General features: G+C 33.0%; 3 protein-coding genes across 4 annotated transcripts in view; 2 read left to right on the forward strand and 1 right to left on the reverse strand.

Annotated features, from left to right (window-relative positions):
* LOC126772283 (RING-box protein 2-like) overlaps nt 1–17,334 on the reverse strand; it is a 37,799-nt gene extending 20,465 nt beyond the window's left edge. The window contains exon 1 of the mRNA XM_050492579.1: nt 17,126–17,334. Coding sequence (XP_050348536.1) covers nt 17,126–17,279 — 154 coding nt within the window. The 5' untranslated portion in view covers nt 17,280–17,334. The remainder of the gene's footprint in view (nt 1–17,125) is intronic.
* On the forward strand, nt 612–8,396 carry LOC126771837 (facilitated trehalose transporter Tret1-like). 2 transcript variants are annotated; one of them, XM_050491972.1, is made up of 4 exons: nt 612–1,045; nt 5,310–5,768; nt 6,287–6,400; nt 6,489–8,396. In XM_050491972.1, the coding sequence occupies exons 1-4, from the start codon at nt 971–973 to the stop codon at nt 7,746–7,748; spliced, it is 1,908 nt and encodes a 635-aa protein (XP_050347929.1). In that variant the 5' UTR covers nt 612–970; the 3' UTR covers nt 7,749–8,396. The 2 variants fall into 2 exon arrangements, with proteins under 2 accessions (XP_050347929.1, XP_050347937.1); XM_050491980.1 differs by lacking the exon at nt 612–1,045 and adding an exon at nt 5,058–5,210.
* LOC126771906 (facilitated trehalose transporter Tret1-like) lies at nt 11,294–16,154 on the forward strand. The gene is made up of 3 exons (XM_050492070.1): nt 11,294–11,450; nt 12,978–13,097; nt 13,877–16,154. Exons 1-3 carry the CDS (start codon nt 11,364–11,366, stop codon nt 15,137–15,139), a joined length of 1,470 nt encoding a protein of 489 aa, XP_050348027.1. The 5' UTR covers nt 11,294–11,363; the 3' UTR covers nt 15,140–16,154.
* Nucleotides 17,335–18,107: the final 773 nt, after the last annotated feature.

The following is an 18,107-nucleotide window of genomic DNA, read 5'->3' on the forward strand; positions in this document are numbered from 1 at the left end:
GTTTTTTTTTAAATAAACAGGTTATATATATCTAATTGAAGTCCTCATACCCGTAGTTGTTAAATAATTTCAACTTTTAAAATACAGTACAAAATTATATTATTGTTATTAAGACTAATTCAGTTAAATACGACTTGATTTTCCTTGTGTAATGCCCTTAAATATGATTACTAGTGTCCTGTTATTATTTATAATTCCAATTTATTACCTATGTAAGTATATAATTTTGATATAATTATGTAAAAAAATAACAAATCGCGTGATCATTTTAACGATGGAGTCATATATAAATTAAATACTTATTATAAAAAAAATATATTCGAACGTACAATCACAACGCTCTATAAACGATCCCGAAAAACTAACAATTAAGTAAGCTGTTAACAGAACTGAATATCTAAAACACTCAATTCAGGTGCAGTCATGATAGTTTTCGTGTGTGTGCACACACACTGAAAAAGGTTCACCCACATGGAAAAGCAAAGTGACGATGAAGGGGGGGCAAAGGGGGCGCGAGCGGGACGGGGGAGGCGGCAGTCGCACCGAGCGTTGCCAACCTTCTATAAAACTCTGCGCTGCCATCTGCAAGTTTCAATAGATAACTTGAGTTCTAAAGAATACGTTACGCGCTGCCAACATTTACTTTTGTAGTTGTTCAACTTTGAAAAAAAAACTGAATGTTGTTCAACCTTGCAAGATTGCGGCGCGAAATATATTTCTTTTAAATGAAAACGATTACTTTATTGAATATAGTGTACAAACAAAACAGACACGCGTTATTTTCTTGTTGTTCGTTAACTGTGTCAAAACGACTCGCAACAGGCCAGTATCGAAACGACTCGTAACAAATTAATAAACTTAGTGATATGTGAATGTGACATTAACAAGTGAAATTAGAGGACTTGTGACTAGAAAAAACTTTACATTACAAATTGACTTTAAAGTGTTTTAATACAGGCACTTGATCAAGATGAGTTTCAATAAGAACAACCCCAACCCCATGGGGAAAATAATGGGATATCTCAAACAGCTCTCCACCGAAATGGTAAGTGATTTTTATCTATATAGTTTTCGATGCAAATTTATTGGCAATAACATTTCATTTGAATTATGGAATATAAAAAAATATAATTTTACAATTCAATAATAATTTTTATCACGAATAGATTTTTTATCAGGAACGTAAATAAGAATTGTACGAAAACTTTGTAGTTCCGTACAGAAAGCTCTGGAAATGAATGTGCGGCATTTACGATCGTGCCGGTCAAAACGGCGGCTGTTTTTTAAAGCCGTTGCTTAGCAACCATTATCATCAACAATTTACTTTAAATCGATACTTTAAATACTTGCATCAGCAATTTCTATGTAGCAATATGTAGTCGGAATGGTTGGCGTTCTATGGGGGAGGCTTTCGTCCAGCAGTGGACGACAAAAGGCTGAATAAAAAAAGATTCTCGAAAGAATGTGCATTTTTTTAGGGTTTTAAAGGAAGACAAACATTGGCCGAATTTAGTCAAATCGTTTTTACTTTGGTAACCTTGCAAATATAAGATGTACATATAATTAATTAGGAAATACTTTGCGGATTTACACGGAATAGAACGGCATAGCTGTAACGACCTTGTAAGGTCGGCATTCATTAAAACTTAAGTCCAGTCATACACCGGACTTTTGTTTTTGAAGCTGCCTGTTGCATGATCATTAAAAAGAAAATAAGCGGTGAAATATTTAAAATTGGTTATGATGAATATATTAATTATTACACAAGCATATTGTAATGGAAATCTTTAAAAAAAATTGAAAAAAAGAAATATTTATAAATATTAAACAGACAGAATTAAAAAAAAATAAGCTTGTATACTGAAATCTAAGTAAATGTTTCTACTTATTGTATAGAATTACAACAGTGGCGCTACCTTGCGGAAAAGCGCATATTTAACAAAGACCCGTTATAAAGACATAAAACCACAACATTCATTTGTTTCACAAGAATTCCGCTAGATGGCACTAGTTGTTTAAAACTAGAGTACAAGAAAAACAACTTTTTAACAAATTTGCATACACGCAAAAATATCTGAAAAAAGGCAATAATTTAGAACTTATGAGGTTTTCAGTTTCATATCCATCTATTTATTTCATCGCACTAATTATGCAAACGTAAACATACATACCAAAAGTAATTCCTTCCAGTCGATCTATACTAATATTATAAATGCGAAAGTGGGTTTGTTTGTTTGTCTGTTACACTATCACTGATACGTGAAACTCAAGCGATCATGAAATTTTGCATACACGTTGTCAGGGGTACAAAAAAGGACAAAGCTTACCTAACGATTAATTAAAATTGTATTTAATTAGCTAATGTGTTAAATAATAGCATGCGTTGCTATGTACCTCTAAATTATTTTTTAAACAGTTATCCAAACGACTGGCACGACACTAGACATTGATGATAAACGCAAGAAATCATGTATGTATCAACGTGTATGTATGATTAATGCTATAGAAACAAACAGGGCACAAACAAATAAACATGCATTTGTGTTAATTAAGAAGATATACACAGATTTTATGTACATATACAGATTGATTTTTTATATTATTTAAAAAAAAATTAGTATAGATAGGCGGACGAGCAAATGGGCCACCTGATGGTAAGTGGTCACCAACGCCCATAGACATTGGCATTGTAAGAAATGTTAACCATCGCTTACATCGCCAACGTGCCACCAACCTTGGGAACTAAGATGTTATGTCCCTTGTGCCTGTAATTACATTGGTTCACTCACCGTTCAAACCGGAACACAACAATACAAAGTACTGCTGTTTTGCGGTAGAATATCTAATGAGTAGGTTATACCTACCCAGACAAAGCTCTACCACCAATAAAATTTGACGCTTATGAGTGTATAATTTAAAACCAAGACTAAGATAATCATTTATAGTGTTTATAACTTTAAATGCCACTGAATAAATAATTAACGTAATAAGAGAAAGAATATATATATATAAACTTATTTATGGGACTTTCCTTATATAAGTACTTACCTATACTAAAAATAAACTTACTCAGTCAAATTGACCAAGCTAGACCATAAAACGGTGCCGCTGCAATGTTATGGACAAGGTATGGCGCCCACGGTCCTACCCTACGAAATCGATATAAAACAAGTTCAAGGGCAGCCTTTGATAATATTAAGCTTGCCATCCACTATGTTCGCGCTCCAACTATGCAGTTGCGCACTGCAACTGATTTAGTACACGGTACGCGCAACACAAGTGCCGTTGGCTGTTACAACAAACATGCTGAGCGAACATGTCGTCTTTAGAATAGTAGCTAGTGCTGCATATACTAATAAACACTTAAATACACAGTTTAATTTTATTATTCATTATAAATATCCTCCTCGGTTTTGTCTGACGTTTAGTAGAAGTTATTTTATCAATATCATCACAGAGTTAAACATTTGTGTCCAGACCACTCCATAGCTATGGATTCGTGGTTACTGAGCGCCGAGCGCGATGCAGGACACGTAGGCGTACGTACCTTTGTTTTTACTATGTTAGCGTTTACCAATACAGCGCTCGCCACGGAGCTTGCAAAGTATGTCGCTCCAGAAGCGTGTACATGATATCCACCACTGGAGCCGAGCAGCAACAAATGCAGTTGAGAACAAACATACCGAAAATCCAGCTTTAGAAAAGCTATTTATTTAAAAACAAACAATAATTTAAAATCAACAGTACAATAACAGCCTGTGAATATCCCACTGCTGGGCTAAGGCCTCCTCTCCCTTTTGGGAAGAAGGTTTGGAGCTTATTCCACTACGCTGCTCCAATTCGGGTTGTTGGAATACACATGTGACGGAATTTCCGTGAAATTCGACACATGCAGGTTTCCTCACGATGTTTTCCTTCACCGTCAAACACGAGATGAATTATAATAACAAATTAAGCACATGAAAATTCAGTGGTGCTTGTCCGGGTTTGAACCCACGTTCATCGGTCAAGATTCACGCGTTCTTACCACTCGGCCATCTCGGCTTTTAAAATCAACAATTAAAATAAAACAACAATAAAATATATGTCGCTTTGTAAGGTATTTATGCATATAAAATAGAAGTTTACAAAATTCAATAGTAAAAACTCTGAGTAATTCGATAAGGATAAGGACCTATTTACTTGAGATGCGGACTAGGCAGCAGGCACGTGTTGCTTTTCTTGACCCTACCGAGTGAAGGTTTAATATCGATAAAGAGACAATCATTCTCATTTCGCAGAAAATATAGTTACGTAAAATGTAAAAAAAAATATAAAACAAATAATGAAATGAACTAGAACGTTTAATGTATTAAGTAAACAAGGCACTAATTAAACGTGCATTAATATTATGTACATATTATATAAACAATTGATACCCAAATAAATAAATATACAATAGATATGTGACCTCTTTATTGGAATGGCATAAGGCAAATGCTTATTGACATCTCTAAAGTTTTATTCTGTGGCAATAAATTATTGAAATATAATATGATTTTTTACGTGACCTTAAACTAAAGCAAAAAAGTGGCCAATAACAACTATAACACTTTTGATCATGATTTACAGGTAATAACCCTTGTTAGTTGAGCTCGAGTATCCTATATAAAAATACTGCGATTAAAAAACATAAACAAACATCGTTGTATGTACATACATGTAAGACAAGGTTATAGACATTTCATAAATTAAAAGACACTTTCTTGAACGTTGTTTATACGAACGTTAAAGGCGAACCTCATTATAATGGTACGACAATTGTGCGATACCATCAACAATCGAACGAATAAAAATATAACAACACGAAGCACATCGAGAGAGGAGTATTATTTGAAATGACCATTGTCAGTTGAGCTAATATTATGAATGAAGTTATAGTTTCCGATCACATCGTGTCTATACAAGGCGATGGGGTTAATTTTTTCTCGAAATGTATCATTAGGTTATCGAGAACATGCTTCAGTCATATGGACACTTTAAGTGGTCAATAAGCAATGTTTTCTCTATCTGACCCCAGACTCCTTAAGGTTACAATTCTTATCGTTATGACTGTCTTACGCACATAAGATAGTGGGATATAATAAATGGGACTTGTTTGCGGATGTTTTATTCAGTATCGAATGTTTAGTGAACTTATTTGACCATTTGTTATTGACCGAGTTGTATAAGTGAGTTCTAATAAATTTGCAGACGATCCAATTAATAATTATTTTATCATACAAGTTTCGTACAGTCTATTTTAATATTTGAATATTGTTTTTTTACAGGGAACCAGCGAACAAAGCCGCCGTGGGCAGCAAGACGAGGAACGATTGTATCGTTCCCGTGGCCCGAAATACGCAAGAGTTCCATCAAAGCCTACACTTTCCGCATCAACAACCTGCACATCTCTCGCAACGTCCTGCGGCTCTCAGGGGACACTTGTTCCTAACTACGCTACAATTCCCGAGATTGTATCTACGGAGAGCAGTAGTGAGGACGAACAAGATTCCTTCGAAAAAACCCGTCGTCATTTCCAACAGCTTCGCCAAATCAGTCTAGGCAACGAATTCAAATACAAAATGGAGATGGAGATTAAAAGCGCTAAGGAAGAAAATTTGCGCAATTCTATACCTTTTGTGAAGCAATTGAGCACAGAGAGTAATAGAGTCAAAACTGATTACACAATCAATAGGGAGACCCAACCCTATGGACCAACGACACAGCGACTCTACCTTTGGACCCAGGTTAGTTTATTGTGAAATATTAATTTTATTGTATTTTTTACAAAATACGATTGTTTCACTTTTCTCAAATTATTATATTTTCGATATTTGAAAAAATAAGTAATTTAAAAAATGAATTATTTACTTCTTCAAGAATTCTCCTTTAGTTGATTATCAGTTTCTATTATTTAGTTCTTAAAAATATTTCCTAAAAGAATGTGGGCGAAGAAACTATTCAATGTAGGTACAATAATGTTTGTATAACTAGGGATAGGTTAAGCTACGGACATAAAAATACTTATGTACACGCCGTGTAAGCCTTTATAAAAGTACGAATCGCCCACTGAACTTCAGAACTTTCCGGTATAAGTTCACGTCACTACGTTTTGTTCCGGAAAGAAAATTACGAATTTAAGTATAAAAATAATGTCGAAAAATGAAATATTTGAGGTGAAACGATTTCTTTAAACACTATATATGATAATACATATAATATTTTTTGACGATTGATTATTAAAAATGTTAATATTTTGTTACAGATCTTCGCTGCTTTTGCCGTATCAATGGGATCTCTTATTGTGGGCTTTTCATCAGGCTACACTTCACCAGCACTTCCCAGTATGAACAGAACTCTCACTATTACAAATGAAGAGGTAAATTAATTCAACTTAATTAATTTTATTAAAAAGTAGTTTACTTATTTCTAGAATTATGAATATAACTGTTTGTTTTTGTTTACAGAATAGTTGGATTGGAGGACTAATGCCGCTAGCTGCACTGGTTGGCGGCGTCGCTGGTGGTCCCCTCATTGAATATTTAGGAAGAAAATTGACAATTATGTGCACAGCAATGCCATTCTTCTTGGGTTGGATGCTTATTGCGAATGCCATGAATGTTTATATGGTTTTCGCTGGAAGAGCTCTCTGTGGAATATGCGTTGGAATAGGAAGCCTTGCGTTCCCTGTCTATCTTGGCGAAACAATTCAACCAGAAGTCCGAGGAGCATTAGGACTTTTACCTACTGCATTTGGTAATACAGGAATACTTCTAGCATTTTTTGCTGGATCCTATTTAAACTGGTCACATCTAGCATTCCTTGGCGCTGCTCTACCAGTTCCTTTCTTCTTACTAATGATCTTAACTCCCGAGACTCCGAGATGGTATGTCACAAAAGGACGAGTGGAAGATGCAAGAAAATCCCTGCAGTGGTTGAGAGGAAAGAATATAAATACCGACAAGGAAATGAGAGATTTGACGCATTCTCAAGCTGAATCAGATCTTACATCTACTGGTAACGCCTTCGGACAGCTGTTTTCAAGGAAATACCTACCGTCAGTTTTAATTGCGCTTGGTTTGATGCTGTTTCAACAATTAAGTGGTATCAATGCTGTTATATTCTATGCATCGACAATATTTAAAATGGCCGGTAGCACTATTGATGAGAACTTATGCAGTATAATTATTGGCATTGTTAATTTCATATCAACGTTCATCGCTACTGCTATTATTGATCGTCTCGGCAGAAAAATGCTACTTTACATGTCATCTGTATCAATGATTATCACCTTAGTAGCATTGGGATCATACTTTTATGTAAGAGAAATTGGAACTGATGTCAGTAGCTACGGATGGTTGCCTCTGGCTTGTCTGGTTATTTATGTATTGGGATTCTCCATCGGTTTCGGTCCCATTCCATGGTTGATGTTGGGAGAAATCTTACCATCTAGAATACGTGGTACTGCTGCTTCAATGGCAACTGGTTTCAACTGGACATGCACATTTATCGTGACTAAATCGTTCCACAACATAATTTCCGCAATTAATATGTACGGCACAGTCTGGTTATTTGCCGTATTATGTGTGCTTGGATTATTTTTCGTAATCTTCTTCGTACCTGAAACTCGGGGTAAGAGTTTGGAAGAGATCGAAAAGAAGCTGACCGGCGGTTCTAGAAGAGTCCGGAATTTGAACATCAACAAGCCAATTCAAAATGGTTGTTAATTTATAATTTAATCATATAAATAAACCAGCGTATATAAACGCGTCATACATTCCTGAGTGCATAGACTGTTTGCGCTACGCTGTCCGCTAAATAAATATTATTTGTAGATAGAAAACGGGGGGGTTGATTTGTGTGATGAATGAACTGGTAACGTGATATTTGTTCGTTGACTGATTGAAATTGTTGTTCGAATCAATGTTGAAAGACTGATTTGGATTGTATTCAATACATATACTTTGTAAATATGATCATTGTATAAGTAAGAGATAGTTCCTTTTATATTTACAAGAAATCTATAGCTTTTTAGAGGATTATAATTATCAATGGATATAATCGTTTATATTCAATCGGCCCAGTACTTTTTATGGTACGTAATTATTTCAACTCAATAACGCAATAGGTTAGTTTAATTATATAAATTATTTTTGTATCAAATGATCTGTAACTAATACATTAACGTTGATCATGACAAGATATATTTAAAACCAAATTATATATAATACATATTTTTGTGATTTAGAATGTAAACTACGATATAAGTATTTAGTAAATTTTTAGCTTAAGACTTCATTTTAGCGTCACTTCGTATATTACGGAGGCCATATTTATTTAAAAATAAATACAAAACTAACAAATATTTTTTAAAACATCTCTTTTATTAAGAAATCCTTCCTAAACCTTTACAAATAAAATCTTTTGAGTAGTACATTGGGAAAACAGTTTCTAATATGTGCCAGTAATACCTAAAGTGGTTCAGAATATTTATAAATACTAAATATTAATTATATTAAGGATTCATAAAATTTATATTAAATACACATATAATAACCGACAGTACCTACATTTTTAGTTGACTTAAAAGTAAACGGTTCTAGAAAAAAATAATTTATATTTGAAATTGATTATATTTAAACAAAATAATAAAATTATTTATTAATGAGTAGAACTAAACTAAAGTGCATTTGGACATAACATGTAAATTCACGTAATAGACAAAATATATTTCTATTTTAAATATATTCATGTTATTATTACTTCTTTATATACTTGCGAGAACATTTCAATGGATACCTCCATTGTCTGGATGCTCATCTTACACATTAATATAAGTATTAATTAAGACAAATTCGAGTGTCTGAATGTCTGAATGAAAATGAAAAAAAATTATTACTTATATTATCAATGGAGGCACTTAGGTTAGGTAATTTAAAATTCAATTGAATTAGAACACAACGGCCAAACATATTACAATATTTTAGACCTATATTATTTTTACGATATGACGAACTTAGTTTCAAGTATGTCAGACATATAGTATGATTATATAAGTAAAAAATCTACAATGTATCAATCGCTAAAACAATTATCTAACAACGTGAGCAGAGCAGCTGATAACATTGTCGGATAGGACGTTTCCATGTCTAAAGTAGAATACAACAAAATTAACTACCGAAAAATTTAACAAGAATACACTACATATTTTTTTTTATATTCGCCGGGAGGGCAAATGACTCTACTCCACCTGATGGTAAGTGGTAGTAGAGTCCAAACGCGACGACGGCCAGTACAGACGGGAAAAACGTTCTGCACTAGCCGCCTTCGCCTTGCCGGCCCGCAAGATGCCTCTTCACGCCTCGTTTGAAGGAACCCGGGTTGTAAGAGGAGGGAACCCGAGGGAACACGTGAGCTGGTAAGGAATTCCATTATCCGTTTGTAAAAAATTAAAGAACCTTGAGCTAAACGCATTGAGCTTTGTTCATATTAATTACCGCACCAATATCATACCGTATCGTACCAAATAAATAGCAATGTAGTTTAAAATTTATCGCAAATACAAATTAAATTATATAGAAAATAATGTTTACACCCGTTCTGAAGCGGTTTAATCAGTCTGCAGCAGTCGTGATCGACTCGTTCGTACTTGACTTTATTCGAGTCGTGCCATAGTTCAGTTTGTATTTTTGTTATTATTAACATGCTTTTTTTGAGGAGAAGGTTTGGAGCTTATTCCACCACGCTGCTCCAATGCGGGTTGGTGGAATACACATGTGGCAGAATTTCAGTGAAATTCGACACATGCAGGTGTCCTCACGATGTTTTCCTTTACCGTCAAGGAATTGAATTATAAACACAAATTAAGCACATGAAAATTCAGTGGTGCTTGCCCGGGTTTGAACCCACGATCATCGGTTAAGACGCATTCTAACCACTGGGCTATCCCGGCTAGATTTTTTTGTTGTATGCATAAAATATGAGTTTAACGCCATCTATCACAAATTTATATTACTACGTCACAGCGACTTTATTGCACTTCTAGCGCCATCTTTGACAACTCAAAGTTTATCTAAGTTCTCAGGAATTAGGTCAGCTGTTTTTTTTCATGATGTGACGTTTCAAATTATTATATATTACATTACTGTATGCGTTGTATTAATATACTTTAAATAATAAATTTAAAGTATATTAGTGAAATACGTTTTTATCTGCACTGTAAACGCAATAATTAGATGTTATTGCCGTTTGAAGAAACTATTATAATCAGATGTCAGTTGTTTATTATTAAAGCATTCATTGCATCCATAAATTGTGTTTACCGCCAGTACGTTACTCGTATACAAAAAACATATGCTTTAATTTCTGTAACGGCCATTACGATTACATCGTCATTCCGAGAAGCAATATTCTTAATATGTATGGCCTGCAACATTTTCTACCTGATTTCTGAAGTACTTAATTACTCTTAGAGTATAATAATACTACATGTCACACTTTTGTTTAACAAATTTGATAACAAAAATATTTGAAATAATTTACATTCAAATTATTGTTAATAAGTGTTCTAACATGTTGAGAATACTGGTAATACGGATTATACGGCTAAGAGCTCCTCTGCTTTATGCGCAAAAGGTTTAGAGCTTACTCTACCACGCCTCTCTAATGTGGGTCGGTGGACACACATATAGAAGATTTATCATGTAAAATCTTTAAATAAGTTATATCAAATTTATACATACATTTTTTTATCAACCCTATATCATTTTATAATTTTCATTCAAAGTACAACTAAAGACTAAGAATATTATAACGTGTATTGCTTGATAGTTTATAATATTAGACTTTAAAAACTTAAATGTATAAAAATGAAAAAAAAAGTGAGTTACAAGAAAAATGTTCGCCGTTGGTTAATTTACTTTACGAATATTGCAAATTAAAATATATTTTTTCATACATTAGTGAAACTGTATAAACGTCATCTTTATGAAAAATAAAAATAATAATATCAATTATCAACTCACTATAAAACTCTGTCGAATTAACAATTAACTATTGTTTGTGGTGAATTTTATGAGAAATTTATTAAGTTAAAAACTGTTTGTATTTGTTGGTATAATTACATGCAAAATAATATGAGATGTTAAGGTGGAAACCTTTTGAGTAACGCAACCTCGAAAGCCAATCAGTTTTGTCAATCAATTTGTACTCATATAAATCTCTAAGATCGCGCGAGCAGTGCTCATTTCTTCGATGCTCCATGCAAGTTTAACATCGATTAGTGTTTGCAAAAAGTATTTACTATATTTGTTTTTTACAAGATACAATTTAAAAACGCTACAATGAAAATATTAATGAGAGCGGACACGCACTATAGTATAGTTGTGAGTGGTTGTGATTATGAAAAACCAAAATATACCTTTTCACAGGTACGTGAACTTTATATTTAATTAATTTCAAAGTGCATGAACAATAAAGAAAAACACTATCACAATTTAATTTATCTGTACTTAAATCGAATTTAAGAAAAAAAAAACGGAAAGTACTAAAAAACAGATCGCAAAAAATGTTATCTTCAATAATTATACAACCCATAGGAATTTACAATATTTCCTATGGGTTGTGTTATGTGGTTGGGTGTTTACAATTCACAATTACTTGCATATAGTTCACGCATATTTTTTTTCAATACGCTTGTTAAGATTACTGAAGGGAAATAAATCGCTAATATGTCACCACCATTAGACAGTGATTTTGTCATAATATATGAAATAAATGTATACACAAAATGCGTAAACAAAATAATAATAATATCGATCACAAGAAGTGATTAAATAATGGAACTCGTGTAAGTGGAGACAATGATTGTTGATGATTGCTTAAATTGATCGTAGGCGGTTCGTACACACCTCCCAGCAATCACGTCTCTCCTCAATACACTTAGTAGACAAAAATGATTCCTTACCCACATTTATAACATTTTTTTAAATATAAAACTTATAACATGGAATAAAATTGGGTAAACAATTATAAATGTGTTCTGTGCGATGAATATCAAAACAATTGGATTACTTACATATTATGGAAATGCTTTCTTGCCATTTTTGCGTTGTATCGCCTTCGGTATTTGTTACTTTAAGTCATATTTCAATAATTATATTCTAATTTACACATTATAATATAATCTACACCTGCGTTCTAAATATATTAATTATAAACATTTTTTTTGTATTGTATATGCGTCTATGATGCAGGCATGGCTCCCGCATCGATGTCAAACCTACTCATATATAATGAGTACCTTATTTACTACATTTTAGATTTCTGTATTATTAAACGAAAATAAATAGTTAAGAGTAAGGACATCACTATTAAATAGATATATTATATAAGTCAGACCAACTAAAAGGAAATAAATGGCAAGTTGACCAAGGAACCTTAACAAATTATTAGATTAATTAAAGATCGCTAGTTGGTCCATTTTTTGCCTCTTTGCAAAAGCAACACGTGACCACCGAATTGAAGATTCTCGTTAATGTGTATATAAACTATGACGATTATTCGCGTTATATCAATTGACGAATATTATGCAAACATATCCGTTTAAATATATGACGAAAAATATTAATTTCGTACTGTTTTATTTAAAAAAAAAACATCTTATTTTTCGTTCTTTTTTAAATATAAGTATTTTCTTTATACACTGACACGAATGTCGTTCCTTGCAATTACCTACGTCTTTTATCAGTCGTTTAGCATTACGTATTAAAGTTTTAAATTATACGCCTGATTTGATAATTAAATATTCGCATCTCAATTATATTATGTTTAACATATTTTTATTTAAAAGATGAGATTAAAGAGATGAGATTTATTAACATAAATATGTTAATAAATAGTTAAGATTTCATACATAATATAGACGAAACAGGCGTTAAATAAATCAAAGTTTTCAGATTCTGGCTGCCGTTGCTGTGTCGATGGGATCGATGATAGTTGGGTTTTCATCAGCTTACACGTCACCAGCTCTAGTGACTATGCAGAATAGTACAAGAATATCTGTTTCCGAAGAAGAAGTACGTACTATGAAAAGGAAAAAAAGATTTTTATCATACAAATTATTTATTGTACCAAGTACGACGTAACCACGAAGCACAAGCCACAAAATTTATACTTATTTTGTATATTAAGACTAGCTTCGAGGCTGAGCTTACAGCTTTTAGAGCGTTACGGTAGCATGCACAAGCGATCCCATGGGGCTCTTCGTTAAGACGGAAAGGGTACCGCTGTTTTTTTAAGTAGGTATTCCGATGTTCGGGGCGCACTCGGCGCCTTGGACACCGGCGAGCCCCACATACACCCCCACACTGTTCGCGTGGGGGAAACGAGTATTGCGTTTTTTACAGCGTTAAAAAAATAAAAAATAGGCTAAACTTGCGAGCTTTATAATTTACTAGCAAAACCCGGCAGACGTTTTCTGCTTTATACATAAAATATCAATCACAGTGATGTTCACTTAGACGATATAGAAGTTGATGTACTGCACCGCTATCTAGCAGCGTTTACAAAAAGTGAATAGAAAAACCGTCTCCGTTAAAAAAAAATATACATACTAGTATGCCGTATAGCCAACTGTCATGATGCCCGGTCTAACGGGGTCGAAGACTATTAATCTCAAGCACAATATACCAACATCCATTTTTATATCACTTTAAAGATTATACTTCTATTTTAAGAACAAGATCACTAGCTCTTGCAACTTGCATCATTATATCTAACGTTAACGTATCATATATATATATATATATATATATATATAGGGTAATATCATTAACTACCCATTGTTCTTTTACAGGCAAGCTGGGTTGGCGGTCTCATGCCCTTAGCTGCATTAGCAGGAGGAGTACTTGGAGGACCTTTAGTGGATTACATAGGTCGACGCAAAACAATACTCATGACAGCAATTCCTTTCTTCATCGGCTGGATGTTGATAGCCACAGCTAAAATAGTTCACCTAGTATTAGCTGGTCGAGCCATATGCGGATTGTGTGTCGGTATCGGATCATTAGCATTTCCAGTATATCTCGGGGAAACAATCCAACCCGAAGTCCGTGGTACCTTAGGACTATTTCCGACTGCTATTGGAAATATTGGTATACTCATTTGTTACGTAGCTGGAAAATATCTCGATTGGTCACAACTTGCATACTTAGGGTCTGCTCTTCCCATTCCTTTCCTGTTACTTATGTTTATGATCCCTGAAACGCCTCGCTGGTACATATCTCGCGGTCGAACGGAAGAAGCACGTAAAGCGTTACAATGGCTTCGAGGTTCTAATACTAAAATTGATAATGAAATGCGTGATATAGCCTTATCTGATGCAGAGATACAAAATGAGTCTTCATTTAAGGATATTTTAAACATTAAATATATGAAAGCAATTCTAATATGCTTAGGACTTATGCTTTTTCAACAATTATCGGGTATAAATGCTGTGATATTTTATACGGTTAAAATATTTAAAATGTCTGGGAGTTCCGTTGATGAAAATTTGTCAACGATCATAGTGGGATTGGTTAATTTTATTTCAACATTTTTCGCTACAGCTCTTATTGACAGAACTGGTCGTAAAATATTGCTGTATATATCATCAGTAACCATGACTGTGACATTAATAGTCTTAGGAACATTTTTTTACATCCGTGACGACTTACATATAGATGTATCTACATTAGGCTGGCTTCCTTTAACTAGCCTCATGGTCTATTTACTTGGTTTTTCTTTAGCTTTCGGTCCGATACCATGGCTAATGATGGGTGAAATTTTACCCGCGAAAATAAGAGGAGGAGCTGCATCAATATGCACCGCTTTTAACTGGCTCTGCACGTTTATAGTAACTAAGACATTCCATAATATTCTAGTTGCCATTGGACCAGCGGGGACGTTCTGGTTATTTGGTTGTATTTGTTTTGTTGGTTTATTTTTTGTCGTGGTATGTGTTCCGGAAACTCGAGGGAAAAGTCTCGAGCAAATTGAAAATAAAATGACCGGAAGAAAAGCGAGATCTCGTAGGATGAGTTCTATTGCAAATATAAAGCCCCTTCCAAGTGGCTGCTGAATTTTAATAAATTTTATTTTATATACATTAGTAAAATGGCATTGTACATTATCCTATAACTAATTTAACTTCAGACTACCATTTTGTTTTTGAAAATGTAGTTTATGTAATTACTTATCGACAATTAAAGTTAAAAAGTGGGTGATTTTAAAATTGACTTAAGCTTGAACTTTATCAGTTGTATCATAAAGTACTGTTAATCAAAAAACATTAGCATAGCCAGGGCTTTATTCTTGGGTGGACCTAGTAAGCCCCGAAAGATATTAATTAAAAAAAACTTTAAAATATTTAAGGTCGGCAGCCAAGGAAAAAGGCTACATCACACTTATCATCAAGTAGTGGTAACATAGCCAATCTTTAACATGGAATCTAAGATGGCTTATCCCTTATACCTAGGATTGAACTGACTCATTTGCTTTTCAAAATCAAAACACATAATACAAAGTATTAATGTTAAATTGTTGATCACCAATCAAGGCGTGCAGAAGCAATAACCTTTTTTTATTTTAGATTATTCAATTATTTTCGATTATCTATGTATATTAGAAAAAACGATTTTCTTAACAAGTACTTAATAGTTTGTTTTTGTAAAATCTTAATATCATCGGAGTTCATTTGGTTTGGACATTAAATTTCCCGATGTACCTATTCCATCCCTCCTATACCAGGCTATGTTATTGTAATAAATAACTTATCTAATAGATTATTAAGTGTAAATGTAATATCTAGATTTAAAAATAGCACCTTTACAGTATTACATTTTATAATCTAACGCTGAAAATCTGACTAACATTGTAAATGTGTTATTGTGTTATCTATATGTTTATTACTTCATTAAAACTAAACCAAAGAATCAGTTAGAACGAAATTTATATTAAAAGGTAACCAGAGAGAAAATATGATTTCTCTGAAAATAAAACTTGATGTTGGTGAAGTTGCGCGGAGCAGCTAGTTTTATATATTTTGTTGAATTAATCAACACCGTATGTAATTTAATTCTTAAGTGTAACTATATTGATAAATAATATAGAAACAAATTGTTTTTTTTTTTCTTTGTAAATAAATATTTTGTATTTTAATACATTATTATTTACTTCTCGCATCTGATTAAGTTAGTCACTTGCTTGTGACTTTGATTCTCTTTAGGCATAAGACATTTAAGGTATCTAGAATGGCATAAGACTATATGAAATTGTATAAAGTTAATGTTTTAAATACTCATATTTTAGGTAAAAAAAATTTCTTAAATATATGAAATATTATGCAAGAGTAAATCATTGACAAACATATTAAACATAACACATTAAAGATTAAATTTAATATACTTTCCCTTCGAGGTGTACATAGTTACACTTTATATTATGTACATTTAATTTAATTATATATTTTAAATAGGCGATTTTATAACATTAGTAGAATAAAATTTAATTTTTATTTTTAATATCCTTAAGTAGCTTTTATAGAACTCAAATATATACCTAATAAAGTAAATATGAAAACATTATTGACCATGATATTTTTTTTCACGGCATGTTTTTTTTATTTTATTGGTCGATGGGACGAGCAAATAGGACACCTGATTAGTGATCACCTAGTTAGTGATCACCACTGCACTGCATAGATATTGGCGAGGTAAAAAATAATAACCATTTCTTACATCGCCAATGCACCAGCAACTTTGGGAACTGAGATGTTATGTCCCTTGTGCTCGTACTTACACTGGCTCACTAACCCTTCAAACTAGAACGCAACAATACTAAATATTGCTGCTTAGCAGCAGAATATCTGATGAGAGGGTGGTACCCACCCAGACGGGCCAAGCCCTATCACCAGGTGAAATAATACCAGGTTTCTATTAGTTTACTAAATAATTATGTTCTAAGGGATAAGATATTTCAATACTTACAGCAATTTTAATAATGATTTTAATAAAAAACAATAGTTTATTTTAGTAATAATCGATCTTTGTATTGTAAACAAACTTACCCATGACTTGAACGCGGCAAATTGCACAAGTATCACATTCGACATCCCAGCTCCACATTGCCACTGCATTCCACTTTTTTAAAGTAAACATTTTATCGGGCTTTTGCCCATCACCATCCCCTTTATCGAAAGACTCGCAATCTTCTCCAGACATTTATTTTATTAATTATTTATCCGTTAAAATAAGAAACTGTGCGAGTTGATAAACGTCAATTATATTTTGACTTTGACAGTAACATTTCATTAGACAGTAGTCGTCTGTTTACTAATTTTAAAGCAGGCTATTACAAAACCTCAGATTTAGGAAACGTTCTTTCAATTTATAAAATTATATTGCATTTGTTTTGTAATTTTTAAACTTTGCATTTAGTTCTGAGCAATGATATAAATTATTAAATAACATTTTTAAAATTATTAGTTCTGAATGACTTGTTGTCAACGTAGGTAATAGTGGTAGCTGCACTTGTAATTTGAAAAAAGTTAAAAAATGTTTATAAATAAGATTCATACATTCAGTCTTCTTGTTTTCAAAGGTTCAACTGTCATTTTCCCTTTCCTACCCTAGTTGTGGGTCTTTGTGCAAGCTCGCTGGCTCCACCAATTCATCAGATATTCTAACGCAAAACAGCAGTACTTGTTTAAAAGGTGAGTTATGTCCCTTGTGCTTGTAATTACAGGCACAAGGGACATAACATTTTAGTTCCAAAGGTTGGTGACCCATAGGCGATGTAAGCGATGTTTAACATTTCTTACAATGCCAATGTCTATGGACGTTGTGACCACTTACCACCAGGTGGCCCATATGTTCTATAATACATTTTTTTTTTTCATTATTAGTGCATGTATTTGGCAAAAACATTAGTAAACAATGTATTTGCCTGTAATATTATAATGTATAATATTATTGCATTTAATCGTTTTTTTTTTGTTGTAAAATGACACAAAACTTAAAATTGATATTTGTAGAGCGTTATCTGTAATA

This window comes from Nymphalis io, chromosome 1 (genome assembly GCF_905147045.1).
Source record: "Nymphalis io chromosome 1, ilAglIoxx1.1, whole genome shotgun sequence".
Taxonomy (NCBI): domain Eukaryota; kingdom Metazoa; phylum Arthropoda; class Insecta; order Lepidoptera; family Nymphalidae; genus Nymphalis; species Nymphalis io.

Coding starts and splice junctions, on each gene's coding strand:
- LOC126771837 (XM_050491972.1), top strand. CDS start 971: ATGAGTTTCAATAAGAACAACCCCAACCCCATGGGGAAAATAATGGGA. Junction 5,769..6,286: donor GACTCTACCTTTGGACCCAG/GTTAGTTTATTG, acceptor ATTTTGTTACAG/ATCTTCGCTGCTTTTGCCGT. Junction 6,401..6,488: donor TCACTATTACAAATGAAGAG/GTAAATTAATTC, acceptor TTTTGTTTACAG/AATAGTTGGATTGGAGGACT.
- LOC126771906 (XM_050492070.1), top strand. CDS start 11,364: ATGAAAATATTAATGAGAGCGGACACGCACTATAGTATAGTTGTGAGT. Junction 11,451..12,977: donor CAAAATATACCTTTTCACAG/GTACGTGAACTT, acceptor CAAAGTTTTCAG/ATTCTGGCTGCCGTTGCTGT. Junction 13,098..13,876: donor TATCTGTTTCCGAAGAAGAA/GTACGTACTATG, acceptor GTTCTTTTACAG/GCAAGCTGGGTTGGCGGTCT.